Below are 16,752 nucleotides of genomic sequence, written 5' to 3' on the forward strand. Positions count from 1 at the left end.
TAGATCGACAATTCAGTGAATTCACAGTTTCGGTGAAAACACTTCTTTACACCGCCAACCGGTTTATTAAATTGTTAGTGTTATGAATATATAATATAGATATGCAGCAATAGATACACTGCACGAAGCCGCTCTTAATCGTGCTCTCTCGTCGTTTTGATTACGTATTTACAAATTACAGATACAATATTTGCGACAGTGTTCATTATTTACATTACTAATATTGTGCATTCCATTACAATATTCTGCATTACATTTAACAAATACAATATAGTATTACTTTTAGAAGTACAAGTACATATTTAGACGAGGATATACGAAATTTTCTTTGTAACTTTTTACCAATTCCGTGGCCTTCAACGGCGCTGATGTAATCAGTGGCTATGGCTAATCAGTAATCACGTACATAACTGGTAAATCTACTGTTACAAATGCATTTCATAAATTAAGTACTTATTAAATTGTATTGTGCGATTTATACTGACCATGATAGTTAATAAGTTTACGGAAGTACGTACTTAACACGCGTACGAGGTACAATTTAATACAGTACTGTACAGTAGGTTTAAAATGGACACAAGTACGACTCATACAATAATTTATACTGTACTTATACGAGAACGATAATAATAATCAGTAGCCAGTTGAGAGTTCGCAACGGTTTTCTCCAGTCCAGCGAGACTGCATTTTTATAATGATATTGTACGAGCCAGTGACCACGAGAAGCCAGTACGTACGTACAAGACTCAACCCACGGGCACGGTGCCAAATACCAATCAACAAGGCAAGATGAGGCTGTGGCGGTTTACGTATATCTGGCACTTCCAAGTTCCAGTACAGCAAAGCAAACCGCTGAAACCAGACATGTGCATTCCTGAAGCTTTGTGACATTTGTCAGTTGCATTTGCCATCAAAATCCGTATTCTGGTTTGTTAACCGTTGACGATTTTCTTGACTGTTCTGATTCCTTATTTCTTTTATAACCTCAACGGTAATAATTATTGTCATCGGAGATTTATTTATGGTGAGTATTCAATGCAGAATATTGAATCTCGAGGGAGGAAGACTGGAGAGTGATACAGTACAACTACGAAGAACCGAGAACGTTCCAGTTAGTCAGGCGTAGAATGAGATCTGAGAAGCATCAGCACGATAACGGTTGCGGCGTTTGCCTTATCTGATATTGGTTCTGAATCCGTGATCACTGATTACAGAATTACTATGGCTCCGCGTTACATCCAGCTGTGCTCTCCCAGCCTGCTCGGCCAGACACCCCTCACCCTGTTGGCAGGCGGTGCACATTGCTACCAAGCCTGCCGTAACACGCTGCGTGCGCGGCTGCTTACGGATGATTTCCGTCTGGTCTTCCGCAGTAAGTACTGCTCTGGCTGATGACATTCTGCAGTTGGATGCACTCTGACCCGTTACAGCGATGATCGGCCAGAAGGAGCACAGTATCGAGTGCCAGTCGGATACGGACCTGCAGAATCTCCTGCACCACGGACACAGTGATGAGGGCGGACGCGATATTCTGGAGCTGCATGTTGTGCGCTTGCCTCGGCGTGCGCACGGCTCCGCTACTGGCAACAACGCGGATGACGCAACAGGTACGTGACTGATTTACCGATCGTGTTACACTGTGCGTGTTGTCATAGTTTCATTATGGCGTAGCGGAATATAGTTGTCCACATTAAAATCATCGTAAATAACAGATAAAGCGTTTTTTGATTTGAGATTGAAGTGCTTGAAACCCTGTATGATCGATTTCATTCTAACAGTCATTGTTCTACAATTTTCTTACTGATTTCAGTTTCGTTTATGATTTATCCATACGAATTTGTAAAAAATGGTTTCAGAACAGGGTATTAACAACACTGCGCTTTTTTTTGGTATACGTACGAGGCGGATAGTGTCACGATAGTATGCAGAAATCAAGAATGGAGTCTTCATAAATATGCACCGCACCTTTCTTGTGTGAAATTGTGAAAGTCCCTTTGCATGTTTTTGAATTATTTTCAGGAAAATAATTTTTACAGTATCGCGAATAATGCTTAGCGATTTTGTTATTAACATGCAGTTATATATAATAACATGGATATCAATCGTAAGGTGAAGAATATCTATATTTTTATACCTATTTGCCAGTATATAGTATATACTATATACAATACCGCATTTCTCTTGCCTGGAATATATGTTGCGCGTTTTCGATATTTGCTGAGCAAGTGCACCACCACACGCACCTGTGTTTTCTAACGACACTGGCAAGAATATAATGCTGCTCTTATTTGCGTGTGAGTGTGATGTTTTGATTGCAGCGTTGTCGGTGCAGATCACCGTCGGCCATATGTGGAACGCCGTAAAGTTGATGCTGCCCAAGGAGAACGAGGTTCCCGTGCTGCGCGGCATGATTGACCAGATGACGAATCGTATCGCTAGCCGCACCGCGGAACGCTCACCTTCGCCACATCCGGGAATGCTGTGCCGCGGAGTCCGATGGACTGCAACATGTGCTGGACACGCCCGGAAGCAACGGCGGTAATGCTTAAAAAAACTAGCGAATTAATTCAGACAGTACATTTCAGTGATTATAATGAGAATAAATGCGGTAACAAATATTGGTGCAATGCCATTGATTATATAGATAATAGTTACAGTACTTACTTTACAAAAAAATCTTACGAGTACAGTACTAGTACAATAATTATCATTACTGCGTCTTAATGGCTGGTGTTAAATCTACAGATATGTTTCACATTTACACGAATTTTTTAACAATCGTATCAGTATAGAATAATCAGTACATGAATTTACGGGCATTTTTATTATACTCCTATACTATTTGGAGTGGTATTAACATGCTTAAAAAAATGCAGACATGATTCTGTACATGGAAGCAGGTATTCACTTGTTAGTACGAGTATAATAAGAAATGCGGCATAGCTATAAGATCATTTTGCGTACGAGTAGGAATTAATCGCGGACGGGTTGATGGATTTCACAGCATAGTGGCATCTCATCGAGCGAGCGACACCGTCGAGAATTACGGTTCGCGTGGCTCCATCCATGGTAACTTGGAGCCGGCGCTGAATCAACGTAAGATCTGAATCAACACTGAATCAGCGTCCTGGCGTTTATTGCCGCATGTATAATAATTTTTATGATTTTCAGCTATAAATAAATTTCATAATTAGAGCTATATAAGTGAATGATTTCATAGTATTTATTACCTTTTAGCATTACAGTGTAACATTAAAGTTGCTCTTGTGATGTTTCAGGGCCGTTGGTGCAGGATCTGCGTAAGGCTCCTAAACGCGTGCATTTCGCCGAGCTCATGGGAGCGCGGTCGTCGGTGGTGGCCTCGGCGGATCGTCGTAAGCAAGCCAAGCAGGGATCGTCCACAAAGCAGCGCAGTAGCACGCTGCCCTCGTCCAGCCAGCCCCTGATGGTCATGACCATGCCACCGCCGCTGGTGCAGCCGGGCGCCGGGAACCGATCGTGGAGCGAGTATCGGCCAGCAACAAATTCCTGGGCTACAAATGCCCCATGTGTCCGCAGCGGAAGGCGATCAAGCGGAAATGACGATGCATATGGCGTTCCACGGCAGTGCTGGTCCTCTTTCATGCCCGCGCTGTAATTTCGCCACCGACAACCGGAAGCGTTTCAATCACCACCTTAAAGTGCACCAGCAGGAGGAGGCCGAGCAGGAGGCGGCGGCGGCGGCGGCGGCGGCGTGGGGTGGTGCTGATGCGGCCATGCGGAATCCGTCTGTGAAAGGTGGTGAGTGGCTGACTAATTGTTGAACTTGAAACGTTAACAATTCGCTAAAAAATTAAACAATACTAAACCATTGTACGTATAATTGACCAACGTTTAATTTAATAAATTCAGCATTTGGTTTGGATTTTCTGGCATTGAATAAAATTGTTGAATTCATTTAGGATTCAGTAAAATTTTAAATTTTCATAAAAATTTAAAATATAATTGATATATTTGGGTTTTTCCACAGGACTGTATGATTAATGATTTATCCGCAATTCCAACGATAACGTTTGACAAAATTCATTTACCGGTGCTTATTTGCGGCAAAAATTCAATTGGGCTTTTTTTATCTTTTTGAATTAAGTGATGAAAGTGAGGGAGGTATGTACCTGTCTATACGCCCTTATTACCCCCTTAGTTCGATATGTTCAGCGTTTTTTTTATCAGTAAAATTTATAATTGTTTGCGCTAAAGTGTCGCTTATTAATGAGTTTTTTCGACAGGCGAATCGCCATCAGATGCGAGCGAGGAATCAGCCCCGTCGGATCGGCCCTTTAGCGGGCAACTGCTGATGCCGCGCAAGCGTGTCGCTTCCAGTGAGCGCTAGACGGAGACACTCTTCCGGGGGAAGTGTAACCAGCGTACTGCCTTGGATGACTGTGGAATGGTGACACGACAGATGGATAACTCGACAGTTTAGTATTTCGTTGGACAATGAACCCAGTGGTGGATACTCGATGAAAATATAATCGACTGGACTGCCTTTTGTTTTGATACAATTACTGAGTATTTACGATTGGGCTGGCGGTTGTGTACAGGCCGCGATCTCAAACGCGATCTGCCTGACGTGATGTTGATAATTAATTGCGCGTCATTTTGTTGTTATTTTGATCACTCAATTCCGAAGATTTTTAGTACAGGTTTTATGAAAGCGTATTTCGTTGGTTGCACTGATCTTCATAATTTGACCAATGCCGCGCAATTTCTTTTTGATGGTTCATTTTTTTGTTGACTCTTCTACTTTGTTAACTGTTTTTATGGATGCGTGCAAACGATTGGAGTTTGCTTCTTTTTACTGTTATGTAACTTTGGTTTGAATTTTATTAAAAAAAGGATTTCTTGGGTGCATTAGTCGTCGGGCTCGATAAAATTGTACTATTCCGCATTCAAAAAAATTGTACAACTATAGTGTACAGCGCAAAATGCAGACTACGAAAATACACACATAGAAACAGAAATTTATAGGAAATAAGCTTGAAAAAATTTTTGGAAAAAAATTCTAGAAATTATTTTTATTGAAAATCTGGAAGAAATAATTTTTCAGTATACGAAACGTACCAGAATTAACCATTTTCTGTATGAAAGGCTCAAGGATGGATATTACAGAAAGATACAATACAGATAAACTGGCGGTTTATTAAAGGCGGAATTTTGAAACAATTATCTTTACAATATTTTTGATGCCGGTATTTCATGCACTTTGTACAACGATATACCGCCACTTGTAAATTGTCGATCGATCAACTTGATAGTGTGCGAAGTTAAAGCAACATCACTGCATCTGCAGCGCGGATCAGCAGACGAGCCGAGTAACGGTGAAGCGTGAATCACGATCCTCACTGACTCACTGTGCAGCAATATGCCGCCCCGCCGTCGTGTTCAAACCTGACTAATCCTAAATACAGCTGATCGCAGTGTTCGATATGGAGCAGGTTGGGCATTCAGCACACATGTTTCTGGAACGGAATTTTTTAAACATTTCACTGATTTTTGTTACTCAGCGAAGGACTGAAAGCCTAACCATCCAGCCGGAATATCTGTTGTCGGTAACTTTTATTATCCTGCGCAGATTTGAATTTCGTAGCATCGCAGTCCTGTGGTCATCCTGAAAATGACATCATCCACAAAACAGTACGTTAACCGGCTGGATAGCAGGATCCTCTTCGCCAACTATGCCTTCATCCTGGGCATCCTGCAGATTACGATGGGGACGGCACTTCTTGCGATAGACCTAACAGGTACAGAAACTGCTGAGTACATAAACCGAGCCGTTTTCGAGAACTAACCGAATAAAGCAGTCGCAAAGTACGGCTGTGTTTTCTGGAGTTTTTTCGTTTTTTTATCAGATCCAGATGGCATAAGTAAACATTTTTGTTGCAACTGTTATTGCTACTATTAATATTATGATATAAGATTACGGAATTCAGTACACACTCGTATACTGTATGTCGTATACTAGAATTTACATCGAATTACATATTCCATTCAAGACGTTTTTGATGAACGACAGTTCGACTTTATAACAGCAATTTTTTTCCTGTAAAACAATATATCTTCGTAAATAATTTGAGTCAAATAATATGCTTGTTTAATTGAGTTCGATCTTCGTAATAATAGTATGTATGTCGGTAATTACAACGTCGCGTGAGCAAACATGAAATTTTCCTCCCTGACTTATTTTGGAGACCCAGTGATTTTCAGTTATGCAAGATAGCGTATGACGAATGTCTGTTTTAAATATAACTGATTTATAGCAATTTGACTTTGCCGGGTGACCTATTTAACATATATATCTCACTGTTAAGGTGCTCTAGGTTTCTTCAAAGTGCGCCGTGACGAGAAGCTAATCACGTATGACATCGCGTTCGGTGTGGTGTTCGACGTCTTCTTTATCATCTGCGGCACCTTCGGGATCCTGTTGGCCCGCCCCTGCCGCAACGGCGAGACCGCTCCCTCGCGCCGCAGCACCCTCACGCGCTCGGCGGTGATCAACGCGCTGGCCGCGGCCGGGCACGTCTTCTTCCTGGCGCTGAACATCTACATCGTCATCATGTCCTGCCAGCATGAACTGTACGTCAAGGTGCTGGTACAGGGGTGTGTCCTGCTGGCGCTGCACGTCATCGCGCTGCTCATCACCGGGTTACAGCTGACCATCATCGGCATGAATCTGCGCAATGTCGGCGCGGTCATTCTGGTCAGGAGCGCCGAGACACCGGCCGTCTCCGCGTGACCTTTTCTTCGCTGATACCCTGAAGTGACCTTTTCCTTACCGTCTGACCGCAGCGGTTCACCCGCGTCGTGGCCTATGATAATAATTAAACTCAAAAAGTGCAACTTACGTTTCTTTACTGTTTCTCAATTTTGATCTGTTTTTTATAATGTCTTATATATAAACCAAAATTAAAAACGTAAGCAGTAACTTGCCAGCCAATGAATGTGTAAAAATACTGTGCATTTCATTTCGCGTCCTGGTTAAGGAAATTAATCTGGAATTTTTATTTTTACTGTTTAAATTTTGTATAATCATATGGGTGGTTTTCTTTGAACTTTGGGTGTGCTTCTTATGAGAAAAATAAGGCGTTCTGATTATAATAACGCTCGTTGTGGTTCGGTATAAATGGTAATTACTGTACATTGTAGGTACCTGTCCCCTTGGTAAATGGTAATTTTGATCGGCCCAATTGATAGACACGGATCTGATACGGTAATGAAAATTATACATACTTCATTACTGTTTCGGCGCACTGCTGCGGCGGGTGCCGGTTGTTGTTGAACAAGATCATAGACCGGATACCGCATATCATTAGACGTATCGGTAATATCAGCAATTTGCACCTAACACACTCGTGGCCATGGATAGTTTATTGCTGAAGTGTTCAAAAACTAGTCCGACCAGTTGCGTACAGATATATCGGTAATATACGCCGGAACAGTGTACACGCGAGAAAAGCCTGTGGCGTGAAGGGTGAAAAGAGTAATAGAGCTTCTGCTTGCAAAAACATTGTTAGGCCTGCTGCGGGTATAACAGAAGTTTCCACAATGGAAATCAATTTCTCTATCACACGTGCGATCAACTCTCGATGACAGTTTCTCATCGTAATTATGCTGGAGTTCCCTAGTGACAAACTTCCCATGGAACCGTATAATTACCGGCTGGTGTGTGGACAAGGCATCGTGCAACTGGTCATCGGATTGATATTTTCTGCCTATTATACAACAGGTACATCGCTAATGTGCATCTCCAGAAAACCCTAATTACGATTGTCAAAAAACGATACTGATTTATGATGTCGTAATTAAGTGCTATACGTCTGGATTTTTTAAAATTTTTGCCTGGAATACAATTAACGAAAAACATGTTTGCTCACGGGTTGATTTTTAACGGGAATGAACACCTCCGTCAGATTTTATACAAGCAATCCTTCGCATTTAACTGGAAAAATGTACAACTAAATTAAATTAAAGTCGAATTACTGAATAGAAAACTGTTTTTGATTTTTAGCATTGCCAGCGTGAGATATTTTTATTTTATGTATTCATGTACATGGCTCAATCATTGTTTCGTTTATTTATAAAGAGTAACTGATCAAAATAAGTTGTAAACGCAACGTAAAAGCGCCATCGATAATATCATTTTAATAAAAATATCACCAATACTACCACTAAAAGTTTTACTTCGCAAAAAGTTTCTGTGTAGATAGCTAAATTAATTAGGGATAATTCATTTTTGCCCTGGTTAAAGTTGCCCATTAAAAGCGTTAAAGTTAGTACTCGTACAAGAAAGCAAGCAATTTAGCACTATAAGTAAGTACTAAAAAGTAGTATTTTGTCAAATATTTGTTTTTATAATATTAATTATTCCCTGAATCTTGTTCACAGCTCTAATAAAATTCGTGACCACATTTCGTCACTGGCACATTCACAAACTCATTTCCCTCATCACCGGCATCTTACTGATCACCTGTGGAATCTGCGGGATTATCGCCGGACGGCGTTTCCACACCGGAAAGAATCTATCCCGCCGCTTATATACTCTGCTATCGGCGTTTATCCTCAGTCTCATCCTGACCGGCGTGGCACTGTACTTCATTGTCCTCGCGGCGGCCACCACGATTCGCCGGGACACCCACTACGGTGCTGACCACTCGTGGTATTTAGCCAAAGATATCGCCATCCTGTCACTGGACATCGTCGCCTGTATTGTCTCCCTGGCACAGGCCATCGTGTGCAAAATCAGCTGGAGACGGCTAAAGGCTCTGCGGGCACGCGATTCCGATGGACAGGAATATTTGGCTGTTAATCAACACATGCACAGTGTTTGACATGTAATAATATGCACAAATGACGTTTTTATGAACCCGCTGTCCGGTGACATTACAACCCATCTTTATGTCTGCGCTTTTTCTATTTATTTGTACAAAAATTTATGCCCACAGGCCCAGCAACATCTTGAATGGTTTATTATAATTTTAACCATAATACGAAGTTCATTCTCCCTGTTATACAATATTTGTCAATAATAAAAGAAGACTTTATTTGTAAAAGTAGCAACGAGAAACGCATAGGCTTGGCTGTGTATAATGGTGGTGAAAAGTGGAAACGTCACCTTGCAGGCAACTGCTGCCATGTATGAACTTGATTTACTTGATGGGAAAATCATTTCAGAAAGCGATCCGATGTTTCAAGTTGTTTCTTTTTGTGAGCGCCTCCAGGCTCCAGCTATGCCTTTAAGTTGCGGTAGTCTATAAACCACTAAACTTTACTACCCTATTTTTTGCTAAATACTGTAATTACAGCATGTATTGTTTAATACTTCCCCTCGAACACTTTGTCGGATTCTGAATTTCCGGGTTTGTTTTCGCCTGGTCCTTGTTTTTTGGTCACGCGAGCAGACAGCGGTGCCGGTCAAGGTGGTATTTCAAGGGTGAGTGAACTTGAAGGGACAGAGAAGGATGAAATGTACGGAGAAAAAGTATGATGGATTGTGTCGCAGTGAATGATCGATCGCTATTGGTGGGTTACACGAAAAAAATTACGAAAGTAAAGAAATCGAAAACTACAAACATTTTGTCTGCATATCAGCTAGTAAGTTGTACCTGACACGCTAATGTGACTAGCATGGGACGTACAGAGTACAGCTTTTACCGCTGTAACCCAAAGTCCGCAAAATTTCGCAGTTTTTTCGTGCATGCGTTTATTGAATTTCCGTAGAAACTGACCTTTATGATCCATTCACGTTGACGTACCGAACAGTTTCAAAAAGTGTCACAGTGCCTTTAAAGGGATGAAAAGTCGAAGCCGAATACTTTCTATGAACGCCTTGACCAGCACATACTAAAAACTGACAAGACCGGAAGTACGCAGATTCCGAATGCTGTTTTTCTTCGTTGCAAAGATTTTCGCCCAGTGGCATTTGTGGCTGCCAGGCTGCATATTTCTAAATTGTACTAGCTTTATCGTTTTGTATAAAGTACTGAAATATTTAGGCAACATCAGTCGAAATTTGGAGATGTCCGAGAAGGATGGTTTGGAATTTTGGATGAGTCGGCGAAAGTTGCGAATGATACTGTATAACTATTTTTATCTTTGTTCCTAATATATGATTATACATATTATAGGGTCAAGTAAACAGCACAACTAGCGGTTCGTTCAGTACAGTATGCTGTAAGTACGTATTGTCGGAATTGATCCAGTCTTCACAGTAATGTTTATTTAGGCAAAGTGTAGGTTATACTCGTAGCATCTTTTAATTAATGCTGTTCAAATTAGTGAGAATTGAGGATCCTTGCACACAGCCTTTTATTAGCTAAACCATCATGCCAAGACATCAAAGCTAGCGCTGTAATGGTGTAACCAAGTTTTACACTGCAGATAAGTTTTCAGGCGAACCCAAAGACTTAAATCAAGTGGATATACTTACAGGGGTTGAATTTTTCATGATTTTAACTAAGAAACACTTTAGAATGGTCAAGACTGAGTTTTGAGTCGATATCGCAGGATCTCCACATTCGCGAACGGTAAAAGCCAAAATAGTGGTAATCTTAATCTAATGGCTATCGTTCTATTACGACAAAACGTTGAGACTTTGAGGAAAAAATTATGACAGCATCGCCTCAGTAAAATAATTTTTTTCTTCAGATGAATAAATCAGATCAGGTACAGTACTTGCAAGTTGCAACTTCACAAGTACAGAGTACTGTATGTTACTCATGCTGCAAACGCGTGTTACGCCGAAGCATGTGCGCAGCTTTGTCGTGCATGGCAAATTGTTTACTACCCGGTAGTAATAGAGCAAAACTAAGACTCAGAATAGCAGTACAGATACAGTCTGAATTATAACATGTTCCGTGAAGCGGCTATGAAGAGACCCCCGGCCCCCAAGGGGCCATTCATATTTCAGGAAGGGTAAAAAAAAATAAATTATTTAATTTTCGATATCCACGATAATGTGTTTTATTGCTGGAATTCCATTTTCAGGCAACAATACCAGTATAAAGTACTGCAGTTCCAATAAAAACCGTTGCCCCGAGACACTTCGAGAGAATATTTACGGAAAGTAGATCAGCATCGTCAGATAGACACTATGGGACGGCTATTGCTACTTTCAATGATAATGGCGTATTGCTACTGCCGCAGCTTGGTAAAATTACTGTATCTCAATTTTAGACCGCTGCAGTCCAGAGACCGTTTTAACAACGTGTCCTTGTGTTTCCGTCATGCATATTTTACGGCATGTTTAGAGAATGCAAACGATACGTAGACTGATTAGTGCAGACTGCCTGCAGTTATAAACTGATTCAATAACAGCATACGCTCATCATTATCCATTTTCGGATAGTTAAACAAATTAAAAAAGGCAAAGGAACAAAAGTCAGCTAAAACGATCAAAGAAAAGAGTAGTGCTGCTCGTACTGTGCATAGTAGCGAGGGCATTTATAGTGCCGCATCTATAGAAACGTTTCGTGTAAACGGAATTTAAGAGCTAGGTGATTTCAAAATAGAGCTGAGGAAATTGCCCTTCGGCAACAGTTGTAGCTCCGGCATGTACTAGTTTCGGTAATTGGATTATAGCCAATTTCTCTTTGGCTGCAACTGTACAAGCCGCTGCGTCGCTGACGTTCATCTGAAAGCATTAAAATTATCATTCTCATCCTGCGCACTCTGTACTATAAGAAATGATTCATGTAGCACAAGCATGTGCATACATTCCGGATCTAGAACGCTGGAGAACTGGACTGAGAGCGAGCAGCTTCCAGAAGAAGCGGTCACAGTTGCTTTCCCATTGGAACCACTGCATGCCCTAGACAGTAATTATTAAAATCATTATGCTTGTACACACCCCGTCTCGCAATCTGATCGCGCTGGCACATCGTTTTTGTTCATAGTACTCGCTCCACTTACAAGTTTGCAGTGATAGAACGTATCGTTTGCCGAAAGCTACCGGAAACCCCGTTCCCAACTGGAGTTTTGCAACAGTTAAATTTTTCTTCCTGAGAATGGTCCCTGAATGGCGAACACTTTCCAGCTTTTTTCGTTGGTTTTTCGAGCGTCCACTGGTGTTGGCCGCTTCGTAGTCATATATTTTGATGGCCACATCACATTGCACGCCGGCAGGAAATGGACTTTGGACAAATGCACCAACAGCCACCAAGTTAATCGTCGCCATGCTCTGATGAAAAATGTTGTTAAGTGTTAACACTGAAAGCAATAATTAGCAGGTTAACTGTGTTATATGTACCAAATCTGCACTGCAAGGGTGTTGGTCGGGTGTGACAGAAAACCTGAAAAAAACGGACTGTTTATGTTTTGACTCTATCTGGTGCAGAACATCTATTTTTATTGCGAGGTACTGAATACATGATGACATCGGGAAATCTAGCCATGTAGGTCCAACAAGACGAGCTGATCGTTTTGCCAAACCTGGATACAGTCACTTCGATTTGGCTGCCCACTCTTATCCGGTTGACGAATTTCTCGGGTAATGGTGTTTTAGTGAACCAAAACTGAAAAAGCTGGTCGGATTCCTCGGCCGATAATAAACCCGACTGCAAAGCAAATGAGCGTACCGTATTAAATATTACTTGTAGCGTAAATCGTGAACTGCGTAAGCACTTTCCGTCGGACCAGCCCGGACTGGCATCCAGAATGCCCAGTTAGGTACTAGTGTAACACTAATAGTGTACCATTCGGACATTCTATCCGAAAGATGGAATTTCAGTTTTATCGATCATTATCATATGCAGTTTAGGTGAGTGTACAGAGTAGTACTTACGTTATGCATCCATTGCTGGATAAGCGTACATGCATGCGTGCAACGGTAAAAATAGAATACGCCGTTTATAAGAAAATTTAAATCGGCAAAGCACTGAGTGATCGGTAAACATACTAAGCACAACAAACCTTGGCTGGTCCGTTGGCGAATTCCTCGGAGGTCATAATCGGGAATCTTATCAAGAATAGTCTATCGCCTAAAACCGACCGCTGGTTGGCTGCGGTAGGATCAAGTTTCTTCTGCTTGCACTGATGACTGGCCCATCTGTAGTTTAAAGGAAAGAAAACGCAAATCTTTCGAAATCTACTTTAAAGGTTCGGTTACAGTTTCAACATCTGTAAAAATAAATGGTAAAAGCAAACGATCAGTAGTGGACACCTTACGTACTTCACTACTGCGTTGAACACGTCCACTTCTTTCGCCTTTAGAGTGTCGCGACGTAATATTAGTGTCAAAATTTCCAAGTCAATTTCCAGGAAATCTGCCGACTGCAGTACCGAAGCTCCCCAAAGACCGGTCTTCTTCAAACATAAGTTCTCCAAAAAGGTTTCGTCGTACAGCTTTGCCTAGGTAAAACCACGCATGCCGTGCATCCTACATCTTATTAACAGGGTGCTGCTGCATGTACGGGAAGCAAGGGCACTGGCGGCATGCAGCGCCGTGCAAGGGTATTTTTTGTTTTCGATTTTCGAACTTTACAAAGCTTACATTATGTTTTTATCACTTTGCAGTGTAAATCTGACAACGTTGAAGCAATGACGGTTTATCTGCTTTGACAGTGGCAACTTGCGTAAGTATGTAACCTATCGCTTGCTTCTTCTCGAAAATACATATTTTGTTTCAAGAAATAGGGATTTTACAACTACAGTCTTCCAATTTTACGTGGTCATAGTCATCGCCCGTTTCCAGATCCCCTGCACGAACTATGCTGCCAACGCCCGTGTAAACCCGTGCACTCAGTAAATTCGACTAACATTATAAACGTATTCACATAATCTAAACATCCATAATCAGTGAGACACTGAATGGAAATACCTAAATAAACCAAGAAAGTACAGGAAATTACCTGAATAAACCAAAACAGACAATTATCGGCAGACACATTCTCTTTCACATATTGCTCGCAGGCGTTCTTTAAAACTGGGATACCGTATTTTTCCGCGGCATACAGAGTCGAAAATGCGGTTGATTTGTTAAACGGCCCAATCTGATCGTAATAGATATATCTACGAGTTGTATGACATTATTAACATGATGTACCTTACAATTTTGCCCAAACCATATGCAGCAGATGCAATGTACCTTAAAACGTTACTGAAGGTCTCCGAGTCCATGTCAGTGATTTTAACAACGCTTGCACCAGCCTCCTTCATTACTCCGTAAAACATCGTTTCAAACACCGCACTGCCCATGGCCAACAAAAGTCTGCAAAATCCAGTTGTCCAATGAACACTTTTTTTCAGTTTCACGTTTGAATATCGTTAGTCGTTACATCAGCATATCAGACTAACGATCAATATAAAACAAATCAATAGAGTATGTAAAGCATAAAGCGATCTGCAGTGGTGCATTATAATTTTAGATCTACAACTGGGAGTCTGAGACTAATCTATACTTCTAACACAATTAAAAATATGTAGTTCGCCCAGATTCCAGACGACCACTGGCTTGGCTGTGCTAGGCGGCGATGCCAATCGGGTTCTTCACAGCTTTGTGGAACGAGGGTATGGGAGACACCACCGGTTGGGGAAAAATTAAATCAGGATGGTTTTAACTTGAAACTTTTAGACTTTTTCCGCTTGAGGGACTACACACCCTAAAGACGGGCTTGGTGCCAGTGATTTCTTACTTGTGTGCTTTGATGTCGACACTGGGGCTATCTAGCGGCTGAATCCGGCAGGTGACATCGCTCAGAATATCCTTCCCGAAAATATGTTTGGCCCTACTGGCGATCGTGGATAATACACTCTGCCATCCCCAAATTGGCTCTACCGCTTGAGCAATAGAGTCCATTGTGGATGCAGTGGTAGCCCGTGTAGTCCGTCAGAACGACGCTGGAGGGTGTCCACAAGGATTTGACACCGGAAGCGCACGAAGAATAAAGGACAAAGCGGAAAAGGATAGCGCACCGAAAAAGGAAAGCGGAATAAGAAACTTTGCAGCGGTGCTTCTCGTCAGTCAATGACAACTTTAAAAGTCGACGGATCGGTCGCTAATGAATTGTGCCGGCAAATATTTGGCAAAACAACAGCGCAATGGCAATTTTCTGAAACCTGATTGAGTAAGCCGCAGAGGCCGGCATAGCGTGGAATCGCTCGTGGCACCGCCCACACAGAGAGCTGCATTGCTATTGGTCGGTGTGATGAAATAGCACTCGATGAATCAGCATGATGGTGCAGCGCTCTAAACTCCAGAGGATGCGCAGAGTCAAAACGCGGACTTACATCGAGCATCTGCGACTTACATCGAAACGAGAAATAGGCGTACCAAGTCCCAATTGGCTGGGCTTCGATGTAAGTCGCTTTTTGCTCGATGTCTGTCGGTGGGCGTCGACGAAAACCGTTACGAACATGGGCGTACCTTGTAACGGGTCTAAGCGACGCCCAGGTACTTACAAACTTCGCGTTTCCGCGATTTTTATTGGTGGGTCAGCATTCTGAGTTAGATCGAGGCTGCCCACCGCCAATAGCAAAATTCAAAACCACGTGATCGTTTCTCCATACTTTGGGCTGACAGCGACGGTTACACAGTAAAACGACAGGGTTTTCCGTCTTTTAAAGTTTTTAAGTTCTTGTCTTCTAGTTTGCTGTTGAAATCAGAAATATGAAACTGATATTCATCTATAGTGCAGGGAAGCCTGTATTCTGGGAATTCAGATAAGACGGTGCAGTAAAGTGTTCGGCCAGATGCACTCCTGTTTATACTGATCGCTTGCTACCTGATTATCGTTCAGTTTAAAATAATTTGAATCCCACCGCAGCTGACTAGCGTATTACAAATTGATTCCGACTTGCCAAAAGGTCCTTGAATCCTTGTGGCTGTCTCTAACGATTTGTGGTATACTTGTCATGTATTGCTGCCATTTGCTGCCGTCGTATCGCAGGGAACACTGCGCGCTGGCTACGCAGCTGTGGGTGTTGGTTGCAGTTTACTGCATTCTGTGCTTGAGTTCCTGATCGGATGTGGAAACCCGACTACGATTTATACTCCTGGACAACTCCATTTTTGGTTTTTCGTCCGTATATTTTGACAGAAAATTGTATGTTTTGCTTGACCGTGTGGCGGGTTCCGCTGTGATCTGGCTACCCAGAAGTATTGTTAGTATATCTTGTTGTTTTTTTTGTTTATTTTAGCTTAAAATAATACTGCATAGCAGTACCTTAGCGCGCCTTGTTTTGGTACTTTAAAACAGGTTATGTGTCGTTGTTTAACTTTTAGAAAAGTAGTGCTACAGTTTATCGTTAGAAGCATAATGTCAGCACAGCACGCATATTACATGTCAGTCTGTATGTCCTGACTGTTGTGCGCATGCGGTCGAGTTTAGCCCGTACATACATACATGCAAGACGTAAACGGGCGCGGTTTTGCGTTCGATGTCTGTATGTAAAGGGTGAAAAACGTTGTAAGTAAGTCCCCGAAGCGCCTGTGCGCATCTGGTCTACTACTGCAGAAGAAATACGAGTTACAGATAGTTCAATGGCTGTCTTCGATTAAAAAAAACACACGCTAAAACAATAACTGTAAAAAATGGTCGATGTTTCGGCTCCTAACAGCGGCATAGAAGTCAGGGGAAAAAGAATGAACAAAACGCTGGAATTACTGTATATGCTTCTTGAGTTTCAAGTTCACGTTTCAGTCTCAGGTTATTCAACACGTATCACGTACACTCATTCCTTATTCCATCTTCTGCGCCTGTTTTTTATCATGGCGGTCGTTGT

At 41.9% G+C, this 16,752-nt stretch overlaps 6 protein-coding genes across 8 annotated transcripts; 4 read left to right on the forward strand and 2 right to left on the reverse strand.

Moving 5' to 3' along the window:
• The first annotated feature begins 913 nt into the window (after window positions 1-913).
• Window positions 914-2,542, forward strand: LOC129602218 (uncharacterized). Its single transcript, XM_055501209.1, has 4 exons — window positions 914-1,024; window positions 1,215-1,372; window positions 1,431-1,607; window positions 2,319-2,542. Exons 2-4 carry the CDS (start codon window positions 1,222-1,224, stop codon window positions 2,540-2,542), a joined length of 552 nt encoding a protein of 183 aa, XP_055357184.1. The 5' UTR covers window positions 914-1,024; window positions 1,215-1,221.
• Window positions 2,543-3,508: 966 nt separating this feature from the next.
• LOC129602219 (zinc finger protein 358-like) lies at window positions 3,509-4,884 on the forward strand. 2 transcript variants are annotated; one of them, XM_055501211.1, is made up of 2 exons: window positions 3,509-3,780; window positions 4,266-4,884. In XM_055501211.1, exons 1-2 carry the CDS (start codon window positions 3,540-3,542, stop codon window positions 4,367-4,369), a joined length of 345 nt encoding a protein of 114 aa, XP_055357186.1. In that variant the 5' UTR covers window positions 3,509-3,539; the 3' UTR covers window positions 4,370-4,884. The 2 variants fall into 2 exon arrangements, with proteins under 2 accessions (XP_055357186.1, XP_055357187.1); XM_055501212.1 differs by having other exon boundaries at window positions 3,509-3,777.
• Window positions 4,885-5,483: 599 nt separating this feature from the next.
• On the forward strand, window positions 5,484-7,137 carry LOC129602216 (uncharacterized). Of its 2 annotated transcripts, none has more exons than XM_055501206.1 (2): window positions 5,484-5,780; window positions 6,348-7,137. In XM_055501206.1, the coding sequence occupies exons 1-2, from the start codon at window positions 5,654-5,656 to the stop codon at window positions 6,770-6,772; spliced, it is 552 nt and encodes a 183-aa protein (XP_055357181.1). In that variant the 5' UTR covers window positions 5,484-5,653; the 3' UTR covers window positions 6,773-7,137. The 2 variants fall into 2 exon arrangements, with proteins under 2 accessions (XP_055357181.1, XP_055357182.1); XM_055501207.1 differs by having other exon boundaries at window positions 5,487-5,780; window positions 6,357-7,137.
• A 283-nt stretch (window positions 7,138-7,420) lies between these two features.
• LOC129602217 (uncharacterized) lies at window positions 7,421-9,077 on the forward strand. Its single transcript, XM_055501208.1, has 2 exons — window positions 7,421-7,762; window positions 8,422-9,077. The coding sequence occupies exons 1-2, from the start codon at window positions 7,645-7,647 to the stop codon at window positions 8,862-8,864; spliced, it is 561 nt and encodes a 186-aa protein (XP_055357183.1). The 5' UTR covers window positions 7,421-7,644; the 3' UTR covers window positions 8,865-9,077.
• Window positions 9,078-11,652: 2,575 nt separating this feature from the next.
• On the reverse strand, window positions 11,653-13,066 carry LOC129602221 (uncharacterized). Its single transcript, XM_055501213.1, has 6 exons — window positions 12,943-13,066; window positions 12,400-12,587; window positions 12,281-12,323; window positions 11,944-12,211; window positions 11,748-11,842; window positions 11,653-11,665 (listed from the first exon to the last, which is right to left on the reverse strand). Exons 1-5 carry the CDS (start codon window positions 12,976-12,978, stop codon window positions 11,808-11,810), a joined length of 570 nt encoding a protein of 189 aa, XP_055357188.1. The 5' UTR covers window positions 12,979-13,066; the 3' UTR covers window positions 11,653-11,665; window positions 11,748-11,807.
• Window positions 13,067-13,142: 76 nt separating this feature from the next.
• Window positions 13,143-14,991, reverse strand: LOC129602212 (BTB/POZ domain-containing protein 2-like). The gene is made up of 5 exons (XM_055501202.1): window positions 14,664-14,991; window positions 14,117-14,239; window positions 13,881-14,040; window positions 13,202-13,380; window positions 13,143-13,149 (listed from the first exon to the last, which is right to left on the reverse strand). The coding sequence occupies exons 1-5, from the start codon at window positions 14,825-14,827 to the stop codon at window positions 13,143-13,145; spliced, it is 633 nt and encodes a 210-aa protein (XP_055357177.1). The 5' UTR covers window positions 14,828-14,991.
• Between the last annotated feature and the right edge of the window lie 1,761 nt (window positions 14,992-16,752).

The sequence above is a fragment of the Paramacrobiotus metropolitanus genome, unplaced genomic scaffold, assembly GCF_019649055.1.
Source record: "Paramacrobiotus metropolitanus isolate TYO unplaced genomic scaffold, Prichtersi_v1.0 Parri_scaffold0000363, whole genome shotgun sequence".
Taxonomy (NCBI): Eukaryota; Metazoa; Tardigrada; class Eutardigrada; order Parachela; family Macrobiotidae; genus Paramacrobiotus; species Paramacrobiotus metropolitanus.

Bases quoted from the DNA above. Each gene is read 5' to 3' on its own strand.
- LOC129602218 (XM_055501209.1), top strand. From the start codon at position 1,222: ATGGCTCCGCGTTACATCCAGCTGTGCTCTCCCAGCCTGCTCGGCCAG. The intron at 1,373-1,430 runs GTAAGTACTGCT...GACCCGTTACAG, and splicing joins TTTCCGTCTGGTCTTCCGCA to CGATGATCGGCCAGAAGGAG. The intron at 1,608-2,318 runs GTACGTGACTGA...TTTTGATTGCAG, and splicing joins CAACGCGGATGACGCAACAG to CGTTGTCGGTGCAGATCACC.
- LOC129602219 (XM_055501211.1), top strand. From the start codon at position 3,540: ATGCCCCATGTGTCCGCAGCGGAAGGCGATCAAGCGGAAATGACGATG. The intron at 3,781-4,265 runs GTGAGTGGCTGA...TTTTTTCGACAG, and splicing joins GAATCCGTCTGTGAAAGGTG to GCGAATCGCCATCAGATGCG.
- LOC129602216 (XM_055501206.1), top strand. From the start codon at position 5,654: ATGACATCATCCACAAAACAGTACGTTAACCGGCTGGATAGCAGGATC. The intron at 5,781-6,347 runs GTACAGAAACTG...CTCACTGTTAAG, and splicing joins TCTTGCGATAGACCTAACAG to GTGCTCTAGGTTTCTTCAAA.
- LOC129602217 (XM_055501208.1), top strand. From the start codon at position 7,645: ATGCTGGAGTTCCCTAGTGACAAACTTCCCATGGAACCGTATAATTAC. The intron at 7,763-8,421 runs GTACATCGCTAA...TCTTGTTCACAG, and splicing joins TTCTGCCTATTATACAACAG to CTCTAATAAAATTCGTGACC.
- LOC129602221 (XM_055501213.1), bottom strand. From the start codon at position 12,978: ATGACCTCCGAGGAATTCGCCAACGGACCAGCCAAG. The intron at 12,324-12,399 runs GTATTCAGTACC...CGTTTTTTTCAG, and splicing joins AGATTTCCCGATGTCATCAT to GTTTTCTGTCACACCCGACC. The intron at 12,212-12,280 runs GTACATATAACA...ATTTTTCATCAG, and splicing joins ACCCTTGCAGTGCAGATTTG to AGCATGGCGACGATTAACTT.
- LOC129602212 (XM_055501202.1), bottom strand. From the start codon at position 14,827: ATGGACTCTATTGCTCAAGCGGTAGAGCCAATTTGGGGATGGCAGAGT. The intron at 14,041-14,116 runs GTACATTGCATC...TACAACTCGTAG, and splicing joins ACCTTCAGTAACGTTTTAAG to ATATATCTATTACGATCAGA. The intron at 13,381-13,880 runs GTAATTTCCTGT...GGTTTTACCTAG, and splicing joins GTCTGTTTTGGTTTATTCAG to GCAAAGCTGTACGACGAAAC.